General features: G+C 38.3%; 1 protein-coding gene and 1 long non-coding RNA gene across 3 annotated transcripts in view; one reads left to right on the top strand and one right to left on the bottom strand.

The window, feature by feature from the left end:
- The first annotated feature begins 9,730 nt into the window (after nt 1-9,730).
- Nucleotides 9,731-22,936, top strand: LOC141275833 (uncharacterized). Its single transcript, XR_012324245.1, has 4 exons — nt 9,731-9,807; nt 18,936-19,015; nt 19,590-19,677; nt 22,759-22,936. It is a non-coding gene; the product is annotated as an uncharacterized lncRNA (long non-coding RNA).
- Nucleotides 16,478-23,874, bottom strand: part of NTN4 (netrin 4) — a 106,718-nt gene continuing 99,321 nt past the window's right edge. For both annotated transcript variants that reach the window (XM_033866245.2, XM_033866244.2), the window contains exons 9-10: nt 22,884-23,054; nt 16,478-17,898 (exon numbers count right to left, since the gene is read on the bottom strand). In XM_033866245.2, the coding sequence (XP_033722136.1) occupies nt 17,762-17,898; nt 22,884-23,054 (308 nt within the window). In that variant the 3' untranslated portion in view covers nt 16,478-17,761. The remainder of the gene's footprint in view (nt 17,899-22,883; nt 23,055-23,874) is intronic.

Below are 23,874 nucleotides of genomic sequence, written 5' to 3'. Positions count from 1 at the left end.
GACGTTGTGGAAAGGTTAGCATTCCAGATCCATCACTTCCCAGCTGCCTGACAATGAGTAAATTTCTTAACTCTTTTTAGTCTTATTTCTTCATAGGTAAAATGAGATAATAATTATTAGATAATTACATGATTATTAGATACTCATGTAGAATACTGAGCAAATTGTACAGTCCAAATCTTTTTATGGTAAATCAGAGTTCCTCCTTCATCTCCAGAAGCTTCCTTTCTTTCATAATTCCAGACAAATGATCAGGCAGCCAAGAGCTCTGAAAGGCCTTTGGCTAGAAACTGAGGATTTATTAAAGCTCTGTGCTCTCCCTCTTGTTTGAGCATGTAGATGACATGGAATAACCCCTCTGATGTATTGAATTAGCTTTTCCAGTGTTGTTTATGCTGCCGAAGATCACTTCCCATTTTGATAAAAATCACTTCATAATGGGGATCAGATGGTACAAAAATGACAGTGGTCTCTGCTGGATCTGTCACAATCTTTTTTTTTTTTTTTAACCAAAAATCTCCAGCATGCCAAAAGTTTGCAAAAAAACTTACTGTTATAATTTTCCAGGACTTAATACATTAGCCATTGTTATGAGATAATCTCAAAACATTAAAAGATCCTGGCTAGGAGGTAAAAAAATAATAATTAAAAAATGGAGCAAAAGTATAGATGCATTGGTAAAAAAATTTTTTCAAGTTTGAGTGGAAAGTAGTGTAACCATAGGCGTGTACATTAACAAAAGCAATAAGCTAAATAACACACAAATGTTGTATTGTCTGGTTATTAATGCTTGAAGGTCATGTCTTAGTTTACAATGGCGAAGGGAATTTACTAAGGGAGGATTATTTCACAGGAATCTTTTTGTCCTACAAGTTATGTGCAGGTTAAGATAATCAACAGTTCTTTTTTATTTTTATTTTTCTATGAGTGGAACCATAAAGAAGAGAAGTCTCTGCAACATATACTTCTTGCTTGTTATATTATGGTGTTTGGTTCACAGGCCCTTGGGAAGAGAAGAGAAGTAAAAAGAAAAGAGAAGAGGAGAGGAGAAGAGAAAACACTCTTTGGGCATAAAGCCGGGGGTTAGTGTTCTAGTCAGTTGGCCATAGTCAGGGAGACCGAACCTTGCGCAGGTTTCTGGGATTTAATACCTAACAGAGCAGGAAGCAAATGAGCACTGAGCCATGTGGCACCTTTTTCCTGCCATCTCTAAATAAACATAGCACAAAGGTGGGTCTGGCACACGGAACTGGGTTTCCTAGTGACTTGATCTCTGTCTTGGCATTTGGTCTATGTTTACAATCTAAGTAACAGATATGAAGTAATGAAACAAAGGAGGGAAATACAAAATAATGACGGTAACATAGAGGTACTCTTTACTCGGAGTCTTTTGGAGGATACAGGAGGGATGGAGGAGTCAGCTGTACTGCGTCTGTCTTTGGTCCATCTGTGGCCCAGGCTTTTGCTCCATACAACAGTCAACAGTTACCCAGTATTGCACCATAGCTACTGGAGGGCAGTGAGGGCTGTGAAAAGCATGTGATGTAATGACGCTTTCAGAGAAAGCTGTTGGGACTAGTGATGATAGCTGGGTGCCAAGAACTTTTTGGTATTGGGCATAAACAAGGTTCTCAGTAAATATTTGAAGTGAACTGACTCAGACACAGGCTCTAGTCATAGACTCCATTCCTTTACCAGTATAACCTAGGGTGTTGTATGTCTGTGTTGGGGGAACTAAGAAATACTCAAGGCTTGTTTTGCACATGCATCACTTTTTCATCTGGGGGCGGTATTAGGGCTGGTAGTCATGCAGGAAGGGCCAAGAACACACTCAAAGACATGAGCTAAAAGAGAGTCAGTGGGCCCATGTCCTGCCTCAGAGACCCAAATGATAAAGTCAAACGGCAGCTTTGAGTGTGTCTGTGGTGTGTTCCTTTAGCTTCCCCACTTTAATTATTTTTAGGATCTTACACAAGTTCAATTCAAAAAAGCCTTTTTGGGAAGAGCTGTGAGATACTATCTATGCAAGCAATATGTATATTCAGTGGAGAAACTGCTATGAACCACCCTTTGACAAAGGTATTGCAGTGTCCCTCTAAGAAGTGTAACCAACTCCTGAGGCAACAAGGGGCATCAGCGTGTATAAGAGCTTTGCCACTGGGGCAAGCCATGGCTGAAGGGAGCAACAGGCAGCCTGAGACTAAAGAGACTCTGGTCCCCACCAGGCAAAAGTAATTCAGTCTGGGTATCACAAACTTTCAAGTAAATCAAATAATGAAATAGCCTGAGAGCAGGGACCAAAGTTAAAGCTGTTTTTTGAAGATGCCTGTGAGCACAGGAAGCACAGGAAGCTCTGAGTGGCTCTGTCATCAGGTGGGCAGCATAGTTATTCTTTGCCTTATTTTCAGGGCAAAGAATGAAGGAAGAGGCAGAGACCACAAAATGATTTTGTGGCAAGGAGGTATAACTAGAACCCAGGAGTGGTGAAATCTGAGAGAGTTTCACATGTTATTGGAAATTTCCCAGTGAGCACCACAGCCAGATGAAGTACTGTTGAGTTTAGGGAAATAAATTTTTACTAAATGGCAGTGACCAAGCAGTTAGCAGTTTCCAGCTTTGCCAAATTCAATCCTTTGTTAACAGTGTGAACCAGAATTAAAGCAGAATACAGCCAGCCCTCCCTATCTGCAACTGCAGATTCAACCCAGCAAGGATCAAAAATATTTGAAAAATAAATCCCAGAAAGTTTCAAAAAGCAAAACTTAAATTTGCCGTAAACTGGCAACTGTCTGCATAGCATTTACATTGTATTAGGTATATAAGTAATCTAGAGATGATTTAAAGTATACAGGAGGATGGGAGGATGTCTGTAGGTTTTATGCAACTCACGCCATTTTATGTAAGGGGCTTGAGCATCTGTGGATTTCGGTGTCTGTGGGGGATCCTGGAACCAGTGCCCCACATGTACCAGGGAATAACTATTTGTTTCCATATTGTCTTTTGCGATCTGAAAGCTGATGTCATTATTTCCTAATTTCGTTTTATGATTTTCTCCATATCTCACTAGGACCAGTCAGCGAAAGAATATTTAGCTAACAGACAACAGGAAAATACCATGCATAGCAACTGAAGATGTATGAATTATAGATAAACATCATGGTCCCTTAAAATCAACAAGGAAAATCCTAGCATCTATCCAATAATGACTTCTTGTTTTAAACTATAGCTCATTTCAAGTAATCCTTGTGTTCCAGGAAACAACACCTGTTCTGATGGAAGCCCTGGCATGAGAATGTAGGATAAATTCTCCAAGCCAAACTACTATATAATACCAACAATAATATTTCATTATGTGAGATATTTGTTGGTGCCTTTTAGGATTCTTGGAAAATGGTGCAGATTAAGCCATGTAGTAGACAGAATGGCTGCCTTTCAGGATCATTACTTGCTCACACCCTCTCCCCACCTCAACCCCCTGCTAAGAGTCCCTAGAGGGGCCAAGTGGGACTTTAAGTAGGAAAAGCATTTGTACAAGGTGGAAAGATGTCAAGCCAGAGATGAGGAGGACTGGTGAAGAAAGAATAGAGCCTATGCTAGCGCGGTGAGGGCTATCGCCATGTTCTGAACTCCGTGAATTTTCAGTGTGCGGTGAGCAGTCTGGGAGAACAGACAGGGCTGGGACCGGGGAAGGAGAGCAGCAGGGACTCAGGGGATAAGTCTGAACAGCAGCCTGGAATTGTGAACCTGGCCTAACCACCATTCTGCTCTCTATTTTTACGAGTTTGGCTTTTTTTGATTATACAGGTAAATGATATAAAATATTTGTCTTCGTCTGGCTTATCTCACTAAGCCTAAAGCTCTCAAGGTCCATCTATGTTGTGCAAATGGCAGGATTTCCTTCTTTCTCATGGCTGAATAATATTCCACTATATATAATAAAATATTATGTATATATGTGTATGCATACATACCACATCTTCTTTCTTTATCCATTCATTCACTGACAGACACTTAGGTTGTTTCTGCATCTTGGCTACTGTGAATACTGCTATAGTAAACATGGGAGTGCAGATATCTTTTTCACATCCTGTTTTCATTTCCTAGGACTTTCTCAAGGCCTCGCATGTTTCCTCTTGTCCTCTTGAGCCTCTGCCATTGCCTTTGCCTTTGCCTGGCTGGCCTGATGGAGGATGAGAGACGCATAGAGTAGAGCCACCTGTCTGACCCATATACCTGCAGATAGAAGTAGAGATGCCTAGATTAAACCCCAGACAATCTACAGATGTGAGCAAAAATTAATTGTTGTTCTTTTTTGCCACTGAGTGTTGGGAATGGTTACGTGGCAATAGCAACATCTATTTACCTATGACTCCCCAATATAAATATTTAGGCTTTGACGTCTCTTTTTTGTGCTCCAGACTTTTATATCCAGCTGACTACTTGACATCTCCACTGATGTCTAGTGGGTATCTCAAACCAAAAAAATCCAAGATGGACTCTTTATTTTCAACCCTAAATCTGCCTTTTGCCATCTCAGTACATACCATCATCCTTCCAGTTGTTCAAGCCGAAAAAACTAGGAGTCATTCCTGAGTCTCCTTTTCTTCACTTTCCTCATTTAATCCATTAGCAAGCCCTGTGGGGTTTCCTGCAGAATACTGCATATAAATACAGCCACTTTTCTCATCTTCATCAACATACCATTGCCTGTTGGGAAAATTTCCACAACCTTTGAATTGGCCTTTCTGCCTTCACTTGTATCCTTTCTTTAATCTATTCCCCACATATCAGCCAGAGGGATCTTTTAAAAGAATAAATCAGATCCTGCCTCTTCCCTCCAGTTGCTACTCATCATTATCTAGAATAAAATCCAAACTGTTGCAAGGTTCTCATGCTCCGGCCCCTGCCTGCCTCTTCAGACTCATTTTATACAACTCTCGGGCCTGGCTGGCTGTTTGAACTTTGAACACTCCTGACTTGTTCTGCCCTGGGGGACACTGTACTGGCTATTTCCTTTAATAAGAATGCTTTCTCTGCTCTATTTATGTGGCTGCCACCTCCTCACTGTATAGTTACCAGCTTAAATATTACCTCCTCAGAGAGGCCTTCCATGACCACATTTTTTAGGTAGTGACCCACCCCCACCATCATATCTGCTGGGTGGAATGCATACTGTGTTGTGCTGCCCTATCTCCCTTCGATGGCAACAGGCAGTCTTCAGCTGTCAGCCCCTTTAGGGACTGCTTCAGCTGCAGAGAGCAAGGTCATCACCCTTCCTAGGGTAGCCTACATCCAGAGAGGGGTCTAAAGGTCTGGTCACCTCAGCCCCACTTGGGACCTCCCCAAAGCGTCATTCCACTCCAGCTCTCCTTGTAGCATGGGCTAGGGCTATCGTTGGGGCTGCTTTGCAGTGCAGCTTCTTCTTCTGCCTGCTTCTGGTTCCTTTTCCTCCCTTCCACAGAGGTTGATCCCTCCTTAGTAAAATTCTTAAAATTCCACCTCAGTGTTCATTTCTCAACACCAGGAAAGTGTCATTTCCTTCAGTGTTTAAAACTATTTGAAATGGTTTCACTGATTCTTTGTAAGTTTATTGTTTGTTTCTCCCACTAGAATGTAAGTTACATGCACACAGGGACCTGTCTGATTTCTTCACTATTGTACCTCCAGTGCCCTGAAGCTTAGAACATCCTCATCTTCTTCATCCTTGTAAACACCTACTATTTATTATATGCCAGGTGCTGTTCTAAATACTTTATCTATGTGAATTCACTTCATCCTTATAACAGCCTTGTGAGGTTGGTACTATTACTTCCCCCATTTTACAGATTGGGAATATAAAATACAGAAGGGTTAGTTGGCTCACCCAGGGCCACACAGCTGGTAAGTGACAGAACCAGTATTTGAATCCAGGAAATCAGAGTTTAGATTCTGTGTACTTAACCACGCCAATAAGCTGTTTCTTTTTGTAGCTGCTGTTCAATAAATGTTGAATGATTGAATAAATAAGGAAAAAGTTGAATATGCTTTGGGGGATATCACCTATTTATTCATTTGACAAATATTTTCTGAGTACCTGCTATCTGCCAGGCACTTTGGTATGCATAGGGGATAAAATATGAACAAAACAGATATGATCTCTGCCCTCAAAGAGCTTGTACAACCTAATGGAAGAAAATAGACTAAGTATGAAAATGAGTAATTATCTTATTATGATGTGTTATTTTCCATCCTTCTAAGGTGGTGGTCTAGAAGTAGTTATCACTATCATTGCTGTCCAAGATGTTTGGTTTCATTTTTAGGCAACCAGAGTACCACCCGTACCAGTCCCATAGGGCATACTCTTAGGTAATGGGGCCACGATGGCACCATTCCCTACACTCAGTGATTTTTTTAAAAAAGATTGTAGGGAAGTCATCATTTGCCAGGCTTAATAGGGAGAACAGAATGGAGATGCTGAAGCTCCTACTAATGATGGTGCCTAGCTGCAGGAAGAGTTACCAGTTCATTGTCTCAGGACTCAGTTCCTGAGTTCTTCCAGCAAATGGTGCAGAGGGCCAGACGGAAGAGAGAGATTCAGGGAGAGTCAGAGCAGTTGGCTGCCTCTGCAGACTGAGAAAGCACATGTTAAAGAAGAAGGACTACAGTATAATGACTAAGAACACAGGCTCTGGGGCTCAGAACTGGGCTTGTACTCTTGCTCTATCACTTACTGCCTGTGACAAGGGCCTAGTTGCTCACTTGGGCTTCCTCTTCCTCAGGAGTAACATGGGAATAATAATAGCACCGGCCTCATTGTTGTGAAGATAATGCATATAAAGCAGATCTCAATGACAACAGTATCTGGATTTCAGGGGAGTCAGGACATTAGAGCCATCCTAGTCATTATAAACTACAATGTAGAGTCTATCCCCTTTGCCTAGTGAAATTCAAAAGCGGGGAAGTTGCTGTTAGACACAGCCAAATCACCTTCTCTTTAATGTCTCTAAGAATCTCTCATTCAGGGCTTCCTCAGCATGCATTTTTGTGGTTCATTAATAGCACTTATCCCGGTGTGACATACTGTTGCTTGTTTGTATTATCTTCTCAATCAGATTTCTATTTGCTAGTGTTTGAATTGCATTAGTTTTCTCCCCCCCTTCCACCTCTCAATTATTAGAATAAGTGCATGTGTACTCTATGTTGGAGGAAATATATACTCAATCTGTGGCTCTGTAAAGAAATGGTTTCTGGGAATACCCTGAAGGTCCAGTGGTTAGGACTCAGCGCTTTCACTGCCCTGGCCTGTGTTTGATCCCTGGCTGGGGAACTAAGATCTTGCAAGCCACACAGTGTGGCCAAAAATAAGTTTCTGTTTGCAGAGTGTAATAATTATCCCTGCTCTGTTATCAAGGTCAGTGTTTTTGACTCCTAGTAACAGTAGCCTAAGTTTGTATCAGTTGAAGCTCCTTTGGGACACTTCTTAATGATGGGATAATTTTTTTTTTCTTTGCCTTAAGAAAAATTGGAGCAACTTCTCATATTTTTCTATTATTTTTCCTCCCTTTCTTTATAGAGGAAGAAATAGCAAAGAGGAGGTAAGCAGGAAGTGAGTCTCCTAAAAAGAATTCCCTGGTGGTCAAGTGGTTAGGACTCCAGGCTTTCGCTGCAGAGGGCCCTGATTCAATCCCTAGTTGGGGAACTAACATCTCACAAGCCCTGCGGTGCCCCCCCCTCCCCCACTGCTCCGCAAAAGAATCACAAGTGAGAATGAAATTTACAGGAGAAATTCAAACAAGGATGATTTGGAGGATGCAGTTGGACCTAGAAAAGGACACAGGAGCATTTGATTTTCAGGACCCTGAAAGGAGTGAAGACTTCTTAGAACAGCCATCAGTAGTCATAGATGTAGATTTCTGAAGCTTAAGGAATAAACTGTTCTGCAAAATTTCCAGATCACAAACGATGACTCTGCTCTGGAATAGCAATCCTTGAAGTTGAAAATCTTCGAACCTCTGAAAAGTCATTGCTCAAAACCTGAGGATAATTCACCAAATCCCAGACTGACCTCCCTATAGAATCAGCTTGTGGTTCATGATTTAAAAAAAAAGGCAGGGAGAGAATTTGTAGAGTTAATTACTAGACCTCGGTCTATTAAATGTACAAAGCATACAATGATGGTGCTGAAGCTTTGACATAAGTGGAGGAACTTGAATTCTTTTGCAGCTGGAATGTGCTGGAACTTCCCAATGGCTTGAAAGAATGCTTAGAATTTCTTTTTTTTATTATGATCACTGTTATTTCTCACAGAGGCAAGTGAATCTTCCCGAGCTCTCGTGACTGGAGTACATGAGCCCCCAGCAGGTTTGTGGGGAGCAAAGCTGGCCAGTGCACCACAGCTTGGGCACATGGGATCCCTGTGATTCTCATGCATGAGTGTCAGAGCTGTTGTAAATCTTTAAAGCCAACAGGAAAATTAATGAGCACGGCACAGAGCAGGACCTTGTCAGCTCCATAATGGGTGGTGGGAGGAAGAATTCTGCTGCTTCCCCCCAGGCATTTAGTGTAACTCAGAACGCCTGCTTTGTGTTCATTAGCCAATTTTAACAGCTTTCCACTCTGAAGAATTTAGTCATTTACTGCTTTCAGTTCATCTGGGGGAAAACAGTGTTCAGTGCAATCAAGAGGATAGGGTCCATTGCATTGAATTTTCCCTTTAGTGATGAAGAAAGAATATTTCTCTTAAATCATTCAGGGCATTGAGTGCTCCATAAATAATTCCTACAGTGTGGATATAGAGCAGGGATTATTATATCTATCTTCTGAATGGCCTCCCCTATTAAAATGTAAGCTCTATGAGAGTAGGAATTTTGTTTTGTTCACCACTGTATCCCCAGGACCCAGAACAATGCCCACTGCATAGGAGGGTCATAAGAAAGATCTGTCTTCAAAACTTTGTTCTGAGGACTAATTGAGATGAGGATCGTGATGGTGTTTGGCACTCTGAAAATGCTGGTTCTACCCCTACCTTCCATAAATCATGTTGTTTTAATAATACACAATGGACGACCTACTCAATGGGAGAGTAAGCTAGGCTAGCATCTACTTACTGCCGTAAAAATAGATTTTAAAGAACTCTTCAGGTTGCAAGGTACTTATTGTTCTGTTTTTATACATGTGTTATTTTTATTTTCTACTTAAAAACTGAAAACACATTTCATAAAGATATTGAATCAGAGTCCTGAAAAATCAACTGTGGCCTATATGAGGCTTTAAAACATCACTTCTCAAATAGCTTTTACCTAATCCAAGTAGGATAACATTTGGGGACAAGTGAAAACTTAGAGGAATCTTTCTTAAAGTTAGCCTTCTTTCCTGAGACATTTGGCGAGACTTGTGAAATTCTGGAGGATGCAAATTAAGTATACTTGTAGATACTGCATTAAAAATAATGTAATCACTGTGTTTTTGCTTCAAACTGCTTAGTGCAACATTTATCAAAGGCAGAGAACACGCTGATAAAAATATCCAGTTGTGTATTCTCAATTGTTATAAAAAGCTCTCAAGGCTGCTGAAGGTCACTTCTGGGCAAGTGTCCCTGTGTAAGAGGTTGGAGCGTGTGTGTATGTATAATGAGTATTAACCGAGGTTAAGGAATTCTATTCGCTGTGATGCAAGTTGTGTACATTTCCTTGGTTTTTCTCCCCATACGTATCAAGGAAAATGTTATCCTAGATTTTACTTCTCATTTACAGGAATGGGAAAGCAAAATGTGAAGTCTGTGTGGATTCGTATTTTATTTGTGGCTTGAATCCTTACTTCTGAGAGAGGGTAAGTTAGATGGTCCCCAGTGCTTTCCTTTCCCAATGTCACTGCTTTTTACCTTTCTCCTAACTTCTTAAGCTTCTGAGTGGGGTACAATTGAGTGTGTGAGTAGGACTGGCACTGCCTAAAGGGTAATTAGGAAGCTGCCTAAGCGTCCTGATTTATGAGGCATTGAAAGGCACAGCTGACCAAAAATATCTCTTCCACTGGCCTGCCATCAGTGCCTGAAATTCCCATGATAAGAATCACCCATTAAAAGTTTTCTGCAGACACGCATGGTTTATTTGAGTTAATAAAACATTGTGTTTGGGAAAAAGGAAAGTGGGAAAACGGGAAAGTATCTCATTAGAATGACTTATTTTATCTTATCAATCTACCAATCTCTTGGTCAAGAGTAGCATCTTGACAAGTAAGTATACTGTTTAAGGCTGGAGGGAATGTTGGGAGTTCAGAGTTTTGTGTAGCATCTTCGTGTAGACTCTGAGCAGTATGAAGCCAATAGGCATTTGGGAGGAGATTGCCCAAAATGGACCAAGGAGCTAAGATATCAAAGACAAATTCAGGCATTTCGTAATTCCGTTTCAGGCTAGGTTAAGAAGTAGGGTATATAATAGTTGGAGGAATCTCTTTTCAATTCCCTTTTTCCACCATTTTAGTTCTTGGGTAACCATAACAGGACTAATGATTCGGTTATTCATAAAATAATATGTGTGATGAAGGCCAAGTAGATTTATGACCAGAGGGAGATGCATTTGTAGAAGCAGAACTAGTGATAATTCTGACTTTGTTGAGACTATTCTGTAAAAGTGTCTAGAGCAGTGTTTCTCAAAGTCTTTTTTATAGACCACCTGTATCTGCGTCACCACTGGTGCTTATTAAATTGTTCCTCTCGGGTCCCCACCCAGACCTTCTGAAACAGATGTTGTGAGATAGGGGCCTGGGACTCTGCACTTTAACAAACATGTCTGTTGATTTTTATGGACATTATTTGAGAATCATTGGTTTGGAGGCTTCAGTAGATCATAGGGGTTAAAAGTATGTGTTCTAAAGCTAGGAAAATCAGGGTTCAGATCTCAGCTTTTCTGCTTGTTTGGTGACCTTGGACAAGTAACCCTCTGGCCCTCAGTTTCTGTCTAATAACAGTACCAGCTTCACAAGATTGTTAACTGAGGCCTGAGGTAAGTCGTATAAAATTTAGCACAGCATCTGGCACTTAATAAGGGCAAAAGTGATAATCATTATTAAGATGAGTCTTAGGCAGTGCTTACTGGTATTAAATATTTTGATGACTATGTACCTTGTAAAAGGTAAATTTAAAATTCTATTTCAATATATGGTAAAACCAATTGGTTTCCTAATTTCCTAATTACTATCACCTAAGGTTTCTCTGTTGCTTTATCTTTTTTAGCTTTTCTGACTCCTCAAACATAACTGATAGCAAAAGAGTTGGATGGAAAAATTTTGTAATAAATATTTGCAGTGATCTCATATAAATCATGATATCTATGTGAAGTATCTATGGAAGTATCTATGGATATCTATGTGAAGTATCTATGGAAGAATTGGTTGACTGAGTAGGTTCTACTTTAAAATATTTTGCATATTCTTACTAGAACAGATCACCTGGCTCCTTTTCCAGCTGTTGCTTTCCTTTATTCTCTTATATCTTTACCCCTTCTTTCTTGCCTCTTGCTCTCTCTCCTTGGTTGACAAGTGCCTACATTCTCTATTTTTTTCCGTTTCCTTGTGTCTTTCTGGTGTAATTCCTTCTCATTTATCTTGCAAGCAGAGTTGCTCTACACAGCAAAATTTAGAGCTGAGAGAACTGATTGAAATGCTGTTGAATTGTATAGTAGCTTATTCAGGGACATTACTGATAAATGCAAAAGTGGACCTTATACCTAAATAGATCTCAGAAAATCAGATCAAGAGGAAAAGAGCAAAGATAAAAATGGACTCATTATCTCAACTTAGTATAAATTATGGTAAACAGTTTTACTCTAATGGCAATGTAATAATGAGAAAGATAGTAGAAAATTATGTAATCGCAAGGTGGAATAATGGGATACATTATAATCTGGAGTATAGAGAAGGAAAACTGGGAGAAATGCTGACCTTCAGTGTTCTTCCCTCAACTATGATCTAAAAGAAACAGCCATGTGGAGTCTAAAATATGACACAAATGAACTTATCTATGAAACAGAAACAGACTCACAGACACAGAGAACAGACTTGTGGTTGCCAAGGAGGAGGGGGGCAGGGGAGGGTCGGATTGGGAGTATGGGACTAGCAGATGCAAACTATTATATATAGAATGGATAAACAACAAGGTCTTATTGTATAGCACAGGGAACTATATTCAATATCCTATAATAAACCATAGGGGAAAAGAATATGAAAAAGAATGTATATATATGTATAACTGAGTCACTTCGCTGTACATCAGAAACTAATACAACATTGTAAATCAACTATACTTCAATAAATAAATAAATAATAAATAAATAAATGAAATGGCCAATGGAGAAAATGGTGCAGTTGGCATCATCTCATGTGAATTCCTTTCTGAGTGCTAGGATCCCCTTTTAGTGGTTGAAATACGGACTCTGGGAATTAGAATGCTTGGGTTTAAACCCAGGTGTCACAATTATTAGCTGAGTGTCCTTGGACAATTTAGTCTCTCTGTGCCTCAGTTTCCTTATCTGGGAAATGGAGGTAATAATATGTCCTTTACGTGTGCTTAGGAGGATCAAATAAGAATAACACATGTAAAACATTTTGAAAAGTGTCTTCTTAATTATTGATTTCTACTGATATATTATCCTTCTTATTTTTTATTCACCACGTTTGAAATCCTTGACCGTACCCTGGCTGAGGAGGGGGTGTCCAGGGTGTCTCTGGGTGGACCATGTTGTTCACACTGTGAAAATTTGCTGACAGTGGTTATTTTTCTTTCTGGGAAGCAAGTTTCCCTGCCTGGCTGCCATTCCCCTCTATTCAGATAAGTGCACTATGATTTGATCATCCCCAGTAAATCTTGGAGAGCTTTGGATTTCTAAATTGACTCATTATTAATGATCACACTTTGGAACACAGCCACCCACCTGTGACTACCTAGTAAGAAACTAGAGATGTGTTCAGCATTTACTAAAACTCTCTCTTAACAGAACATGCTTCTCAATTCTGGAACTATCTATTTGGCCCCGTGCATATTTCTTTCTCTCTCACTAGTATTTTGCTTTTTTGGGTCATTCACCCTATGTGAGTTGACTAATAATAAAGCTGAGAATTTGTCATTTAAAATATTGCAGGTCTCAAACACAGTCAGTAATGCTCAAGAAGTAGAGAAATGTTTAAATCCCTTTGGCGCAAGTGTAGGAAAGCAGGAACAAGGGCATCGGTTTTCAAAAAGTATTCTCAGACAAATCATTCTCTGAGATTTAAAAAAATCCGTCATGCAAGGCACACACCCTTTTGCTTCTATTCCATTTCTATCATACCAATCTCCCTTGCAAACTTGAGGTTATTCATAAATATTTTCCTTCCAAACTGTGGGAAATAAATCGTGAGTAATTTGGCTCTTTGATAAAGTTAGGTTAGGAGACTGCTTCTCATTGAAACAATGAACACAAAGGCGATTCAGTCCTGGGGCCTCTGACAAAACTCTCAACAGCCAAGGCGGCATTCGTACTCCTTGTTCTCAGGCATTCCAGAGCAGTGGCAAAGGGACAGCCAGCACAAGGAATTTTCAAGGGTTTTTTTTCCCACCCTTCAGAGTAGATAAGTCTCTAATCATTTAGAAAGGGACTTGTTCTGCAAGAACCCAAAGTATCCCAAAGAACTATGTTTACCCGTAACAGGCCTTGCTCTCTGTTTAATATAGCCAGATGGACACTGCTTTTTGGACTCGCCATCATATCCCTACAGATTTGACCTCACTATTAAAAGATTATCCTGCGATTGAGAATTTCCATTGCATCAAATACCAAATATTAGTAACATTCCTCTGTGGGGAAAGTGATGTAATAAGAAGGCATAGACTGGGTTGACCTCAGACAAATTATGCACATAGGTATGTGGAGATTATGCAACTAATCTGCTGGCTAATAAAGCCCCACAGTACAGAGAATAAAGCTCTGGGGGCAGAGACTTTCCCACTAGCTCGTGAAGGAAGTATTCATGTTCATCTGAAGCCATAGATGGAAGTTTTATGTGATTCTGTTGCCTTGGTACTGTGATGGTTATTTTGAAAGATGCCTAGGGTGAGAAAGTATACAGAAGTGTGGCAGAATGATGGAATGATGGAATGGGAGTGGGGTCAGGGGGCGGCTTGCTCACATTTCATTTTGTTGTTTACTTTTACAAAGAGGAACATGAGGTTCCTTCTATTTTTCTTTCTCTTTCCTTTTTTTTTCACTTTGGAAGCCAATAATGCTCATACGAAATTAAAACTGCAGTGAAAGGGCTGCAAATGATTTAAGAATCAAAAGATTAAAAAATGATTATAACAGTGACCTATGTTTTTGGAATGTTGCCAGAAAAGGTGTTGAAACAGCACCTAATGAGGATTCTAATCAAAAAGACTGGAAGGGCTTCCCTGGTGGTGCAGTGGTTGAGAGTCCGCCTGCCGATGCAGGGGACGCGGGTTCGTGCCCCAGTCCGGGAGGATCCCACATGCCACAGAGCAGCTGGGCCCGTGAGCCATGGCCGCTGGGCCTGCGCGTCCGGAGCCTGTGCTCCACGACGGGAGAGGCCAAAACAGTGAGAGGCCCGCGTAACCACAAAAAAACCCACAAAAAACAAAAAAAAAAAGACTGGAAAACCATATAGGGGCCCAGCAATTTGGTAAACTAGCTAAATTAAACTTTCAGTTATGATTTTGCTTGAACATACTTTAAAAAGAGTTGATTAAATTTTAAGTGTTTAGGGCTTCCCTGGTGGTGCAGTGGTTGAGAATCCGCCTGCCAATGCAGGGGACACAGGTTCAATCCCTGGTCCGGGAAGATCCCATGTGCCACGGAGCAACTAAGCCTGTGCGCCACAACTACTGAGCCTGTGCTCTAGAGCCCGTGAGCCAGAACTACTGAAGCCCACATGCCTAGAGCCCGTGCTCCGCAACAAGAAAAGCCACCGCAATGAGAAGCCTGCACACCGCAACGAAGAGTAGCCCCCGCTCGCCGCAACAAGAGAAAAGCCCGTGTGCAGCAGCGAAGACCCAACACAGCCAAAAATAAATAAATAAAATAAATAAATTTTTAAAAAAATTTAAGTGTTTAAAAAATAAATTACAAAAGCAGTACGTGACCAATGAAAGAAAGTCAAGCAATGCAGACATATGCAAAATACAAGGTGAGAATTCTCTTTCCCCTGCAGGGGTAAATACTGCTATAATCTATCTGTCAGAACTTTTGAGATGCTATATTAATTTTTTTTTTCTTTCTTTTTTTTTTTTTGCGGTACGTGGGCCTTTCACTGTTGTGGCCTCTCCCGTTGTGGAGCACAGGCTCCGGACGCGCAGGCTCAGCGGCCATGGCTCACGGGCCCAGCCGCTCCGCGGCATGTGGGATCTTCCTGGACCGGGGCACGAGCCCATGTCCCCTGCATCGGCAGGCGGACTCTCAACCACTGCGCCACCAGGGAAGCCCGAGGTACTATATTATTATAAATGTGTTTTGGGGATGGGAGCTAATACTATAAGTATTGTTCTGTCATTTTCTTCACTGAATAGTATATTGTGGGCATCTTTCTACTCTTTTAAAAAATAGACATTATTTATATTCTTCTTTTTAATGTGTAGTAGCTATTTTATATAAAGTGAAATGGAAAAGAAGGCAACCTGGCAATTTTGAAACTTAAGAAAATCCTATATCTGACATACTTAAAATATTTTTCTTGGTATGATGTACTTACCACCATGTTTTATAAGTTGCTGGTAAATGATGTCTACTAGTTAGCATTCCATCTATGAGGATGAGATAGGAATAGGTAAGAAACTAAGAGATATGCTACAGGTTATAAAAGCAGACTTCGTAAGAGTATGTATAGTATAATTCCAATTCTATAAGAGGTATGTATATGCATACAAAGTAGTCTAGCAGCATCTACACTAAACTGCTAACAGCTATTATCACGATTGTTGGAATATAGGCATTTTTTTTTCTCATTATGGTTTTCTGTATTTTCAACAGTGAACTTTTATTACTTTTTAAATTAGTTAAAAAGTAAATGTAAGGGCTTCCCTGGTGGTGCAGTGGTTGAGAGTCCGCCTGCCGATGCAGGGGACACGGGTTCGTGCCCTGGTCCGGGAGGATCCCACATGCCGCGGAGCGGCTGGGCCCGTGAGCCATGGCCGCTGAGCCTGCGCGTCCGGAGACTGTGCTCCGCAACGGGAGAGGCCACAACAGTGAGAGGCCCACGTACCACACACACACAAAAAAAGTAAATGTAATATAAAAAAATGCAATGCATCTGATGAAAAAGTTCACGTTCAACAGCTACAGAAAGTAAACCCATCTGAATTAGCTTCCACTCCATCCCCAAACCCTAGAATATAAGAGTAGAAATACCAGGTCCTTATTTGATTTTCTTAGTTTAAGGAATTAGATTTGAGTTCCCTCATTAAAAGAAGGTAATCTTTAGCATCAGTGAAAGAGTTGATCAGGAAATGAGGCAAAAATCAGGAGATCATATTCCTTTATTACATATATGAAATATAAAAAATTAACAGAGCAATATATATATATATATTTTGCAAGTCCACAGGACCTCAGGAAAAATATGTTCTGTATGTGAAGTTAATCTTATGGCACTGTGGTTCAGGTTTTATATATTCAAGTACAGAAGAAGTGATATGTATAGTGGTTATGCATGAGTACAGAAGAGAAATAATAATGAAAAACTGTAATTTGGTGAACTATCACATACATTGAGTCAAAAAATGAGTGAATAGAATGACCATATACTGTTAATAAAGACAAGGAGGAAACTGTTTCCATATTCAGGTTTAAATACTAAACACAAAAATAAAACAAATTGTGTCTACAATAATTTTTGAAGTGTATACAAGTGCATTGCAAATAAATGGGCTTTTAAAATTTAAAGTCCATTTTCTCTTTATCCAAGCATTTTCTACACTTATGACTCCTTTCTCTTAGAGTCTCTTCTTGTTCAGTTTTTTTAAAAGTTTCATCATGGCCGGTATCTGTGGAATCTAACCTCTATCCCAAAGCTGAGACTTCATGCAAACATATTCTCCTTTCAGGTTGCATCTTCACATAGTTACTCTCAAGTGTTCAAGTTTAAAGAGTACAACTTCCACTTTTTTTCCACACGTAGTGATAGTGCTTCTGTTTCAGCAGGTTTTCTTACGTGCCCCTTTCTTCTTTTTTTTTCTGTCAACGGCAGTCTCCAAACTTTCACAACACAAGTGGTAGGTAGTAAAGTGCTTTATACAATGAAATACTATATACATGTGGAGAGGTTCCATTTAACACCCCACAGACCAAAGTTCACACACATCACGCAAGAGAAGGCTCTTTTTAAGAAACACCTTTTCTGATAGTAGGGTTGGGGATTCCTTAAAATCTCATTAATTACTCCAAGTAGCACAAATGTAAGTAACATATCTGAAGATGGGAGGAGTCCTTGTTACATGCATTGCCCTTAATGGATTACTGCTAAATATCTTACTGCTATTAAAATATTCTTAATAGTTATGAATTTCAGAATCAGTCCTATAGAAAATAGGTATCGGTATTGGATTTTTCATTCCACTTTATGAAACAAACTGTATTTAAACATGGGCCCAAAAGAGATAGGGTAGACAAGGGCCATGCATTGGAACATTTCTATATATTTTGGCACTAAAAAAAATTTCCAGTTTCATCTTTGAGGTCTCCTTTCCATTAAGTTTGTGTTTTGTACATAGAGAATTGCCATTATGTGCTATACACCTTTTCTGCTACTTGCACTCTCTTTTCAAAATATCCATGACTTTTCTTCCAAGAGATGGTTTCCAGTGCTGGACAAAACTTTTCATATTCACGACTAGTTTGCCTGTTCTTACATCCTCATGTCCTGCTACAAGGTACTCCAAACCTGAAAGAGAACAAAATTAGGGACTATGTAGTATCATAGTTTAGTGAAGGGAGAGATGTGACTTTAGCAGTTTTATATATACATGGTTCACAGTTTTATAAATTCATAGTTGAAATAGGGAGTCATATGCAATAATAGCTGACACTTAGTAAATATTTATTATGTGCTAAGTGCTCTAAATGTATTATCTCATTTAATCTTGAAAATAACCCTATGAAGTAGGTATTACCTTTCTTCTTTCCTTGTTTTACAAATGAGGAAACAGAGGCTTGGCAAGATTGAGAAACAGTGTTTGCCAGTAAGCAGTGCACGCTGACTCAAGTTCAGACCTGTCTGATTGTTGAACTTTTACTCTTTCCCTCTATGGTGAAGAAGTGAGGATTCTGTGACTACTTAACATGCTGCTACAGTTCAATATTTCTTGGAGACTCACTATGTATAGTAGTGTATATTAAGGAGGATTTTATAAAAGTGAAACAATCATTTGGGAAAACGTATTGGAAGAGAGCTATGGATTATACAAAATAACACATATCTCCTATATAAAGTCAGTGTGTTTTTGGAATATAGAATGTTTGTTTGTCATACTTAAAAAAAAGATGAGACTTGACTAGTGCTGACTTTATAATTCAAAATTCTTTTCAGGCTTCAAGTAAAAATTTTGGCTAACAAACATAAGAATCCAAAAGGACAATCTCATTATCCATACATTAATAAAAAGAAATGTGATAATCTCCCTCGGTACATGTCTGTAGTAATATCAATATTAGTATTTTGAAACAATTTTCTTTAATATTATAGGGTAGAGCAAATAAGTAATTACATTTATAAAATAAAACTTTCCTATATAAGATCAAGAGACATATACTTTAAAACTCAAGTTAAGGGAAAACACAAGATGTTAAAATTCAATTGAAAATATCAATTTAAGCTCATGGTTTAATATATACAGTCTTGTTCATTCACTAAAATGGCTTTAAAAATGTCATTCCAGTGGTAATGAACACCTGTAACAAACATAATGTCTCTAATAACAGGTCTCACTAAAGGCAAAACAAAACTAAACAAGGCTTCTTGAAGAAATGCTTTTTTTAGGTCCAGGGCAGGAAGATACAAGGTAAGCATGGGATTTCTTATTGTGCTAAAAAAAGCAAGGAAGCTCTCAAAGCTTAATGGGAATCATTTTAAAAGGATACAGGAACCAGCAAGGGAGGGTTATAACTCACCAAAGTTGTGATAATTTGAGCACCAAGAATGTAATAATTGTGTGTGTGTTAATATACTGAATCAACAAAAATCCACAATTCCAAAGTGATACTCAAAAAAGAGAAATCCAGAGAAAAATTAACTTGTCGTCTTGAGACAGTTGTTAAAACCATTCCTTACTTTGGAAATTGAAAATTAAAGGAAAGAATTTAGCATTTATCGTGCTTTTATAATAGGAACTATATTTCATGGTAACCTAATAGCCCAGCTTGGGAGAGAAAGTCCTCTTACAGAATAATGTTAATTGATAAATGAAGGGAATTAGGTGAAATTAGAAAAACATCATTTCTCAAAATTCTAATGAAATTATTCATTGAGGAAGGGATTGCCAATTGAATTGGTGATAAAAATCATTAAATTGAATAGTTAATGGGGAACTGGATGTTTGCTTAGTGACTAAGTAACTCATACTCATTGTTTTCTAGTCTCAAAAGGAAACCCAATGGAGAGATCAGACTGTAATCACTCCAACCCCAGAGTCAAGTTTAGCAACCCTGACGGTGGGTCATCCAGGTACTATATATCTTGTGATGTGATTTAACATGATGTGATTTAACATGAAGCACACAACAATATCTATGATGAATTCTAGACAAAATGTTTATCTTGAGTCTATCAAGCTTTTCTTTATGATTACAAGAAATATAGGAAGTAGAGAGACAAGCTAAATGACACCACAAAGAACCAACCAGACAAATATAGAAGGCAGGATAATCTACAGGACACCTGGCCTGGTTTCTTCAACAATAATAATTTCTTCAATACTAAAAAGAAACTCTGCATGAATAAAAGATACTTGAGGGACTTAAAAACTAGATACAATGTGTGATTCTGGATTGAATACTGGCAAGGACAAACCACGTCTAAAGAACATTTTGGGATCAATTGGGAAATTGGAATATGATCTGAGTATTAGAGTATATGAAAATTAAAACTGAAGGTAAAGATAATAACTGAATAAAGTAGGTTGCAGAATGAAGCATATACTTATGATTTCATTTTTGTTAAAATATATACATATATATATACGTAAGATGGATTATAAGGTATTTAAATTCTTTAAAGGGTAACCTTAGCTTCTTCATGAAAAAGAATCCCAATATTTGATTAACAGACTAGTTAAAACATAATCGTCTTTAAAAAAAAAAAAACCCAAAACATAATCATCTTGATATTGTTTGTATCATCTCTAAAATAATAAAATCCTCATTTAAAAATATGATAAACAATTTTTAGGAAACTTTCAGTGTTAAGTCTAGTATTTTAAATGAATTTACTTTGAAACTATAAATAGAACAAATATTATAGGAGTTTGCCATTACTTTGAAGTATAAATATAAATTAAACTAATAAAATGATGCTGAATAAATCCATAAATTATGGAGCAGCATCATGCCAAACGTTAGCATGGAAAACAATGTTACCTGTTGTATCACTTATTAGCATTTACATTTTATCTTCCTATCTCTGCTTTTGACATCTACCTTGCTATAAGTTTTTATTTATTTATTTATTTATTTTTATTTTTTGGCTGCGTTGGGTCTTCGTTGCTGTGCGCGGGCTTTCTCTAGTTGTGGTGAGCGGGGCCTACTCTTTGTTGCGGTGCGCGGGTTTGTCATTGTGGTGCCTTCTCTTTGTTGCGGAGCACAGGCTCTAGGCACGCGGGCTGCAGTAGTTGTGGCATGCAGGCTCAGTAGTTGTGGCTCACAGGCTCTAGAGCGCAGGCTCAGTAGTTGTGGCACACGGGCTTAGTTGCTCTGCGGCATGTGGGGATCTTCCCAGCCCAGGGCTCAAACCCATGTCCCCTGCATTGGCAGGCACATTCTTAACCACTGCGCCACCAGGGAAGTCCCAACCTTGCTATAAGTTTGAGGGTGCAAAGTTTACTTTGTATCCATAGAGAAAGAAAATATAATACTTTAGTGCTAGTCTTGGTATTCTAATATATATGATTGATGAATGAGTAAATGTATGTATGAATGTAGGAATGAATGAATTTGCAGGGATGCCAATTAGATTACTCCTTTTCAAAAGTAGCGAAGGAAATGTTGGCGTGTAAAGTTTCAGAGTTTTCTTATCAGCTTTCTTTGGCCTTAGCTATTGAACTTGTAAAATGGAAAAACAAAGTGAAATGAAAGAGTGTCTGGTTTTGCTTTGGCAGGTTCTAGTCTTTTCATCAAAGTGAATAAACATGTTTTCAAGAATTCTTTGAATAATTGTGCTTATGTTTTCAATTGTGATGAGCTCAGTTGATTCTTTTACTCTATTTGGCAGAAATCTGATTAGGAAGTGTAATTCACTTCCTGGAGGGTGGCTCAGATTGTCAAAGCTTTTGTTTATAATGTCTTACTAAAAAACTGAGTGGATTTCTTTCTTTCTTTCTTTCTTTTTCTTTTGCCAAAATAGTAGAAAGTGCTTATAGAAAGAGCCCCGGGAAACAGAACTTAAATTGATGACTCCTAGTCTCCGGTATTCAAAATCCAAGATTCTGATTACTTCATTTGTTCTTTGTAAACATATTTATTTTAAAATGTCTTTAAATTTTTCCTTATTAAAATTTAGATTAATTTAAATAAAATATGAAGAGGTATAAAAGGGTGTGAGAGATTAGTCAATGGTCAAAAGTCAAGAGTTTTATATCACTGTGTAGATCGTTTAGGTTGTGGGGAATATTTTATTGATAGTTTTTCTCTCTCTTTCTCTCACTCAGTTATCTATTTCTCTCAAATTTATTAACCAAAACCCATAAATGACTTCTTAACATAACTGTGGTTTCCTGGACTTAAATTTGAAAAGAATTAGATCCAGAACACAAATTATGCACCTGTTTCAGCAGTGCCATTAAGGCACAGCTGGCAACTTCATAAACAAGGAAATACAGAAGATTAAAAAATATATTATTTGTTTTACTAGAACTTACTCTGTGGGTACTTTGTTACTATTATTTGGGTACTAATGGTAGGCCCTGGAGATAGTATGGTCAAAAATCTAAATCCCATCCTCAAATTTAATGAGGGAGACAGAAATAAGCAGCTTACGACACAGTATGAGTGTACTTGTAGAGTGAACAGATATGAATCCCATCCTTACTTGCTTGCCTCTATGTCTGCCACAATGTTTTAAAGTGCAAATTTTCCTCCACTCCAAGTTTCTCTAAGATTCTGTAGTTTTGTTGTTGTTTGTTTGTTTTTGCTGTTTCTAATTTGAAACCAAAAGGTCATTTAATGAAAAAGAAGATGATGAGAACTTGAGAGTTGTTTTCTATCCAGGAGAAACAGATGCTTCTCATGCAACAGTAAAAATGAATTCGATATTATTTGCACAGATGGAATTTTGCATTTGAACTTCCTTTTGGGAGCAAGTTCTAACCAGGGCATCATAATAGGACCTAGCTTTCCAATACAGTATTATTGGCAGATAAATTCATGAAAGTGCTTTCCTTGCTACTGACACCTGGAACCAATCTGAGACTTCTCTTTCAGGACAGAAAATATTATATTGCTGGATTTTAAAATATTTTACTTTTATAGAGCATGTGAAAGAGAAAAAATTTTTTGATGTCAGTTCAACGAATTCCATTTGGATTTTCCCTAGATCAGATGGTGAAAAGGAGAGATACTCTTGCTGAGTTTATTTAGGTTGTGGTTCAGAGAATGTAGGACAAGCAGCAAATCAGCAGAAACACGGTAGGTAACAAGCTAGAAGAGACTAATGCTCACCAGGGTTGAGGATTGGACAAGTGCAGCCTCTGTTAGTCCATGATTCTGGATATAATGTTCGTTTTCCTCGTAAAATTTTCAATTTGGTGGATTTTAAGACTTTTTTAATCTTCACATTGACCTCAGCATGAGATCCTTTATCATGAGCTGATAAAATCTTTATTTTTAGCACTGTAACAACACAATTCCAAAAGTCAAAATGCATAGAATTTCATACTATCCTTTGAACTCTGAACAACTTAAATATGCATTTCAGAGTATAATGGAAAAGTGAACCAATGATGATAATGTGGAAATTTGCTTTAAAAATCATTAGGGATTAAGAGGTACAAACTACTATGTATAAAATAGATAAGCTACAAGAATATATTGTATTGTACAACACAGGGAATATAGCCAATATTTTATAATAACTGTAAATGGAATATAACCTTTAAAAATTGTGAATGGTTAGCTGTATACCTGAAACATATAATATTGTACATTAACTGTATATACCTCAATAAAAAGAAAGAAAATCATTAGGCTCATTGATTTTGCACTGACTTCATCTCATTTATCTATATTAACTATCCTCTTCTTTCTTAACATTTTTCAACTGCTACTTCTGTCCATATCACTATGCTAAGAGAATATCAGCCATTTGCCTACTGCAAATAAATCTTAAACACATTCAGCTATCAAATCTAAATAGAAAAAAGATGCACAGGAAGTAGAATTGTTATCCTGGTTTTTATTTAGATTCTGACTATATTATACTCTTATAGCTAGCTTTGTGTAATGTTATGACAAAAAGCAAAATGTTACTGCCAGGACATATTTTACGTATTCTAAAGAGGTTAAATAATATTATTGATTACTTAATTTTCTTCCCTGGTGTAACGCAAGCTGACTGGGATTAGGAAGCTGTCCTACGTGATGGCAGAGCTCCAGTTTTCGATATGACTCCTGATTCTATTATGTTCTTCCATCTATGAAATGGATGTGGATA

Source organism: Tursiops truncatus, chromosome 11, assembly GCF_011762595.2.
Source record: "Tursiops truncatus isolate mTurTru1 chromosome 11, mTurTru1.mat.Y, whole genome shotgun sequence".
NCBI classification, from domain to species: Eukaryota; Metazoa; Chordata; class Mammalia; order Artiodactyla; family Delphinidae; genus Tursiops; species Tursiops truncatus.
Note: the sequence above shows the minus strand (reverse complement) of the source record. Positions and strands in the feature narration are given on the sequence as shown.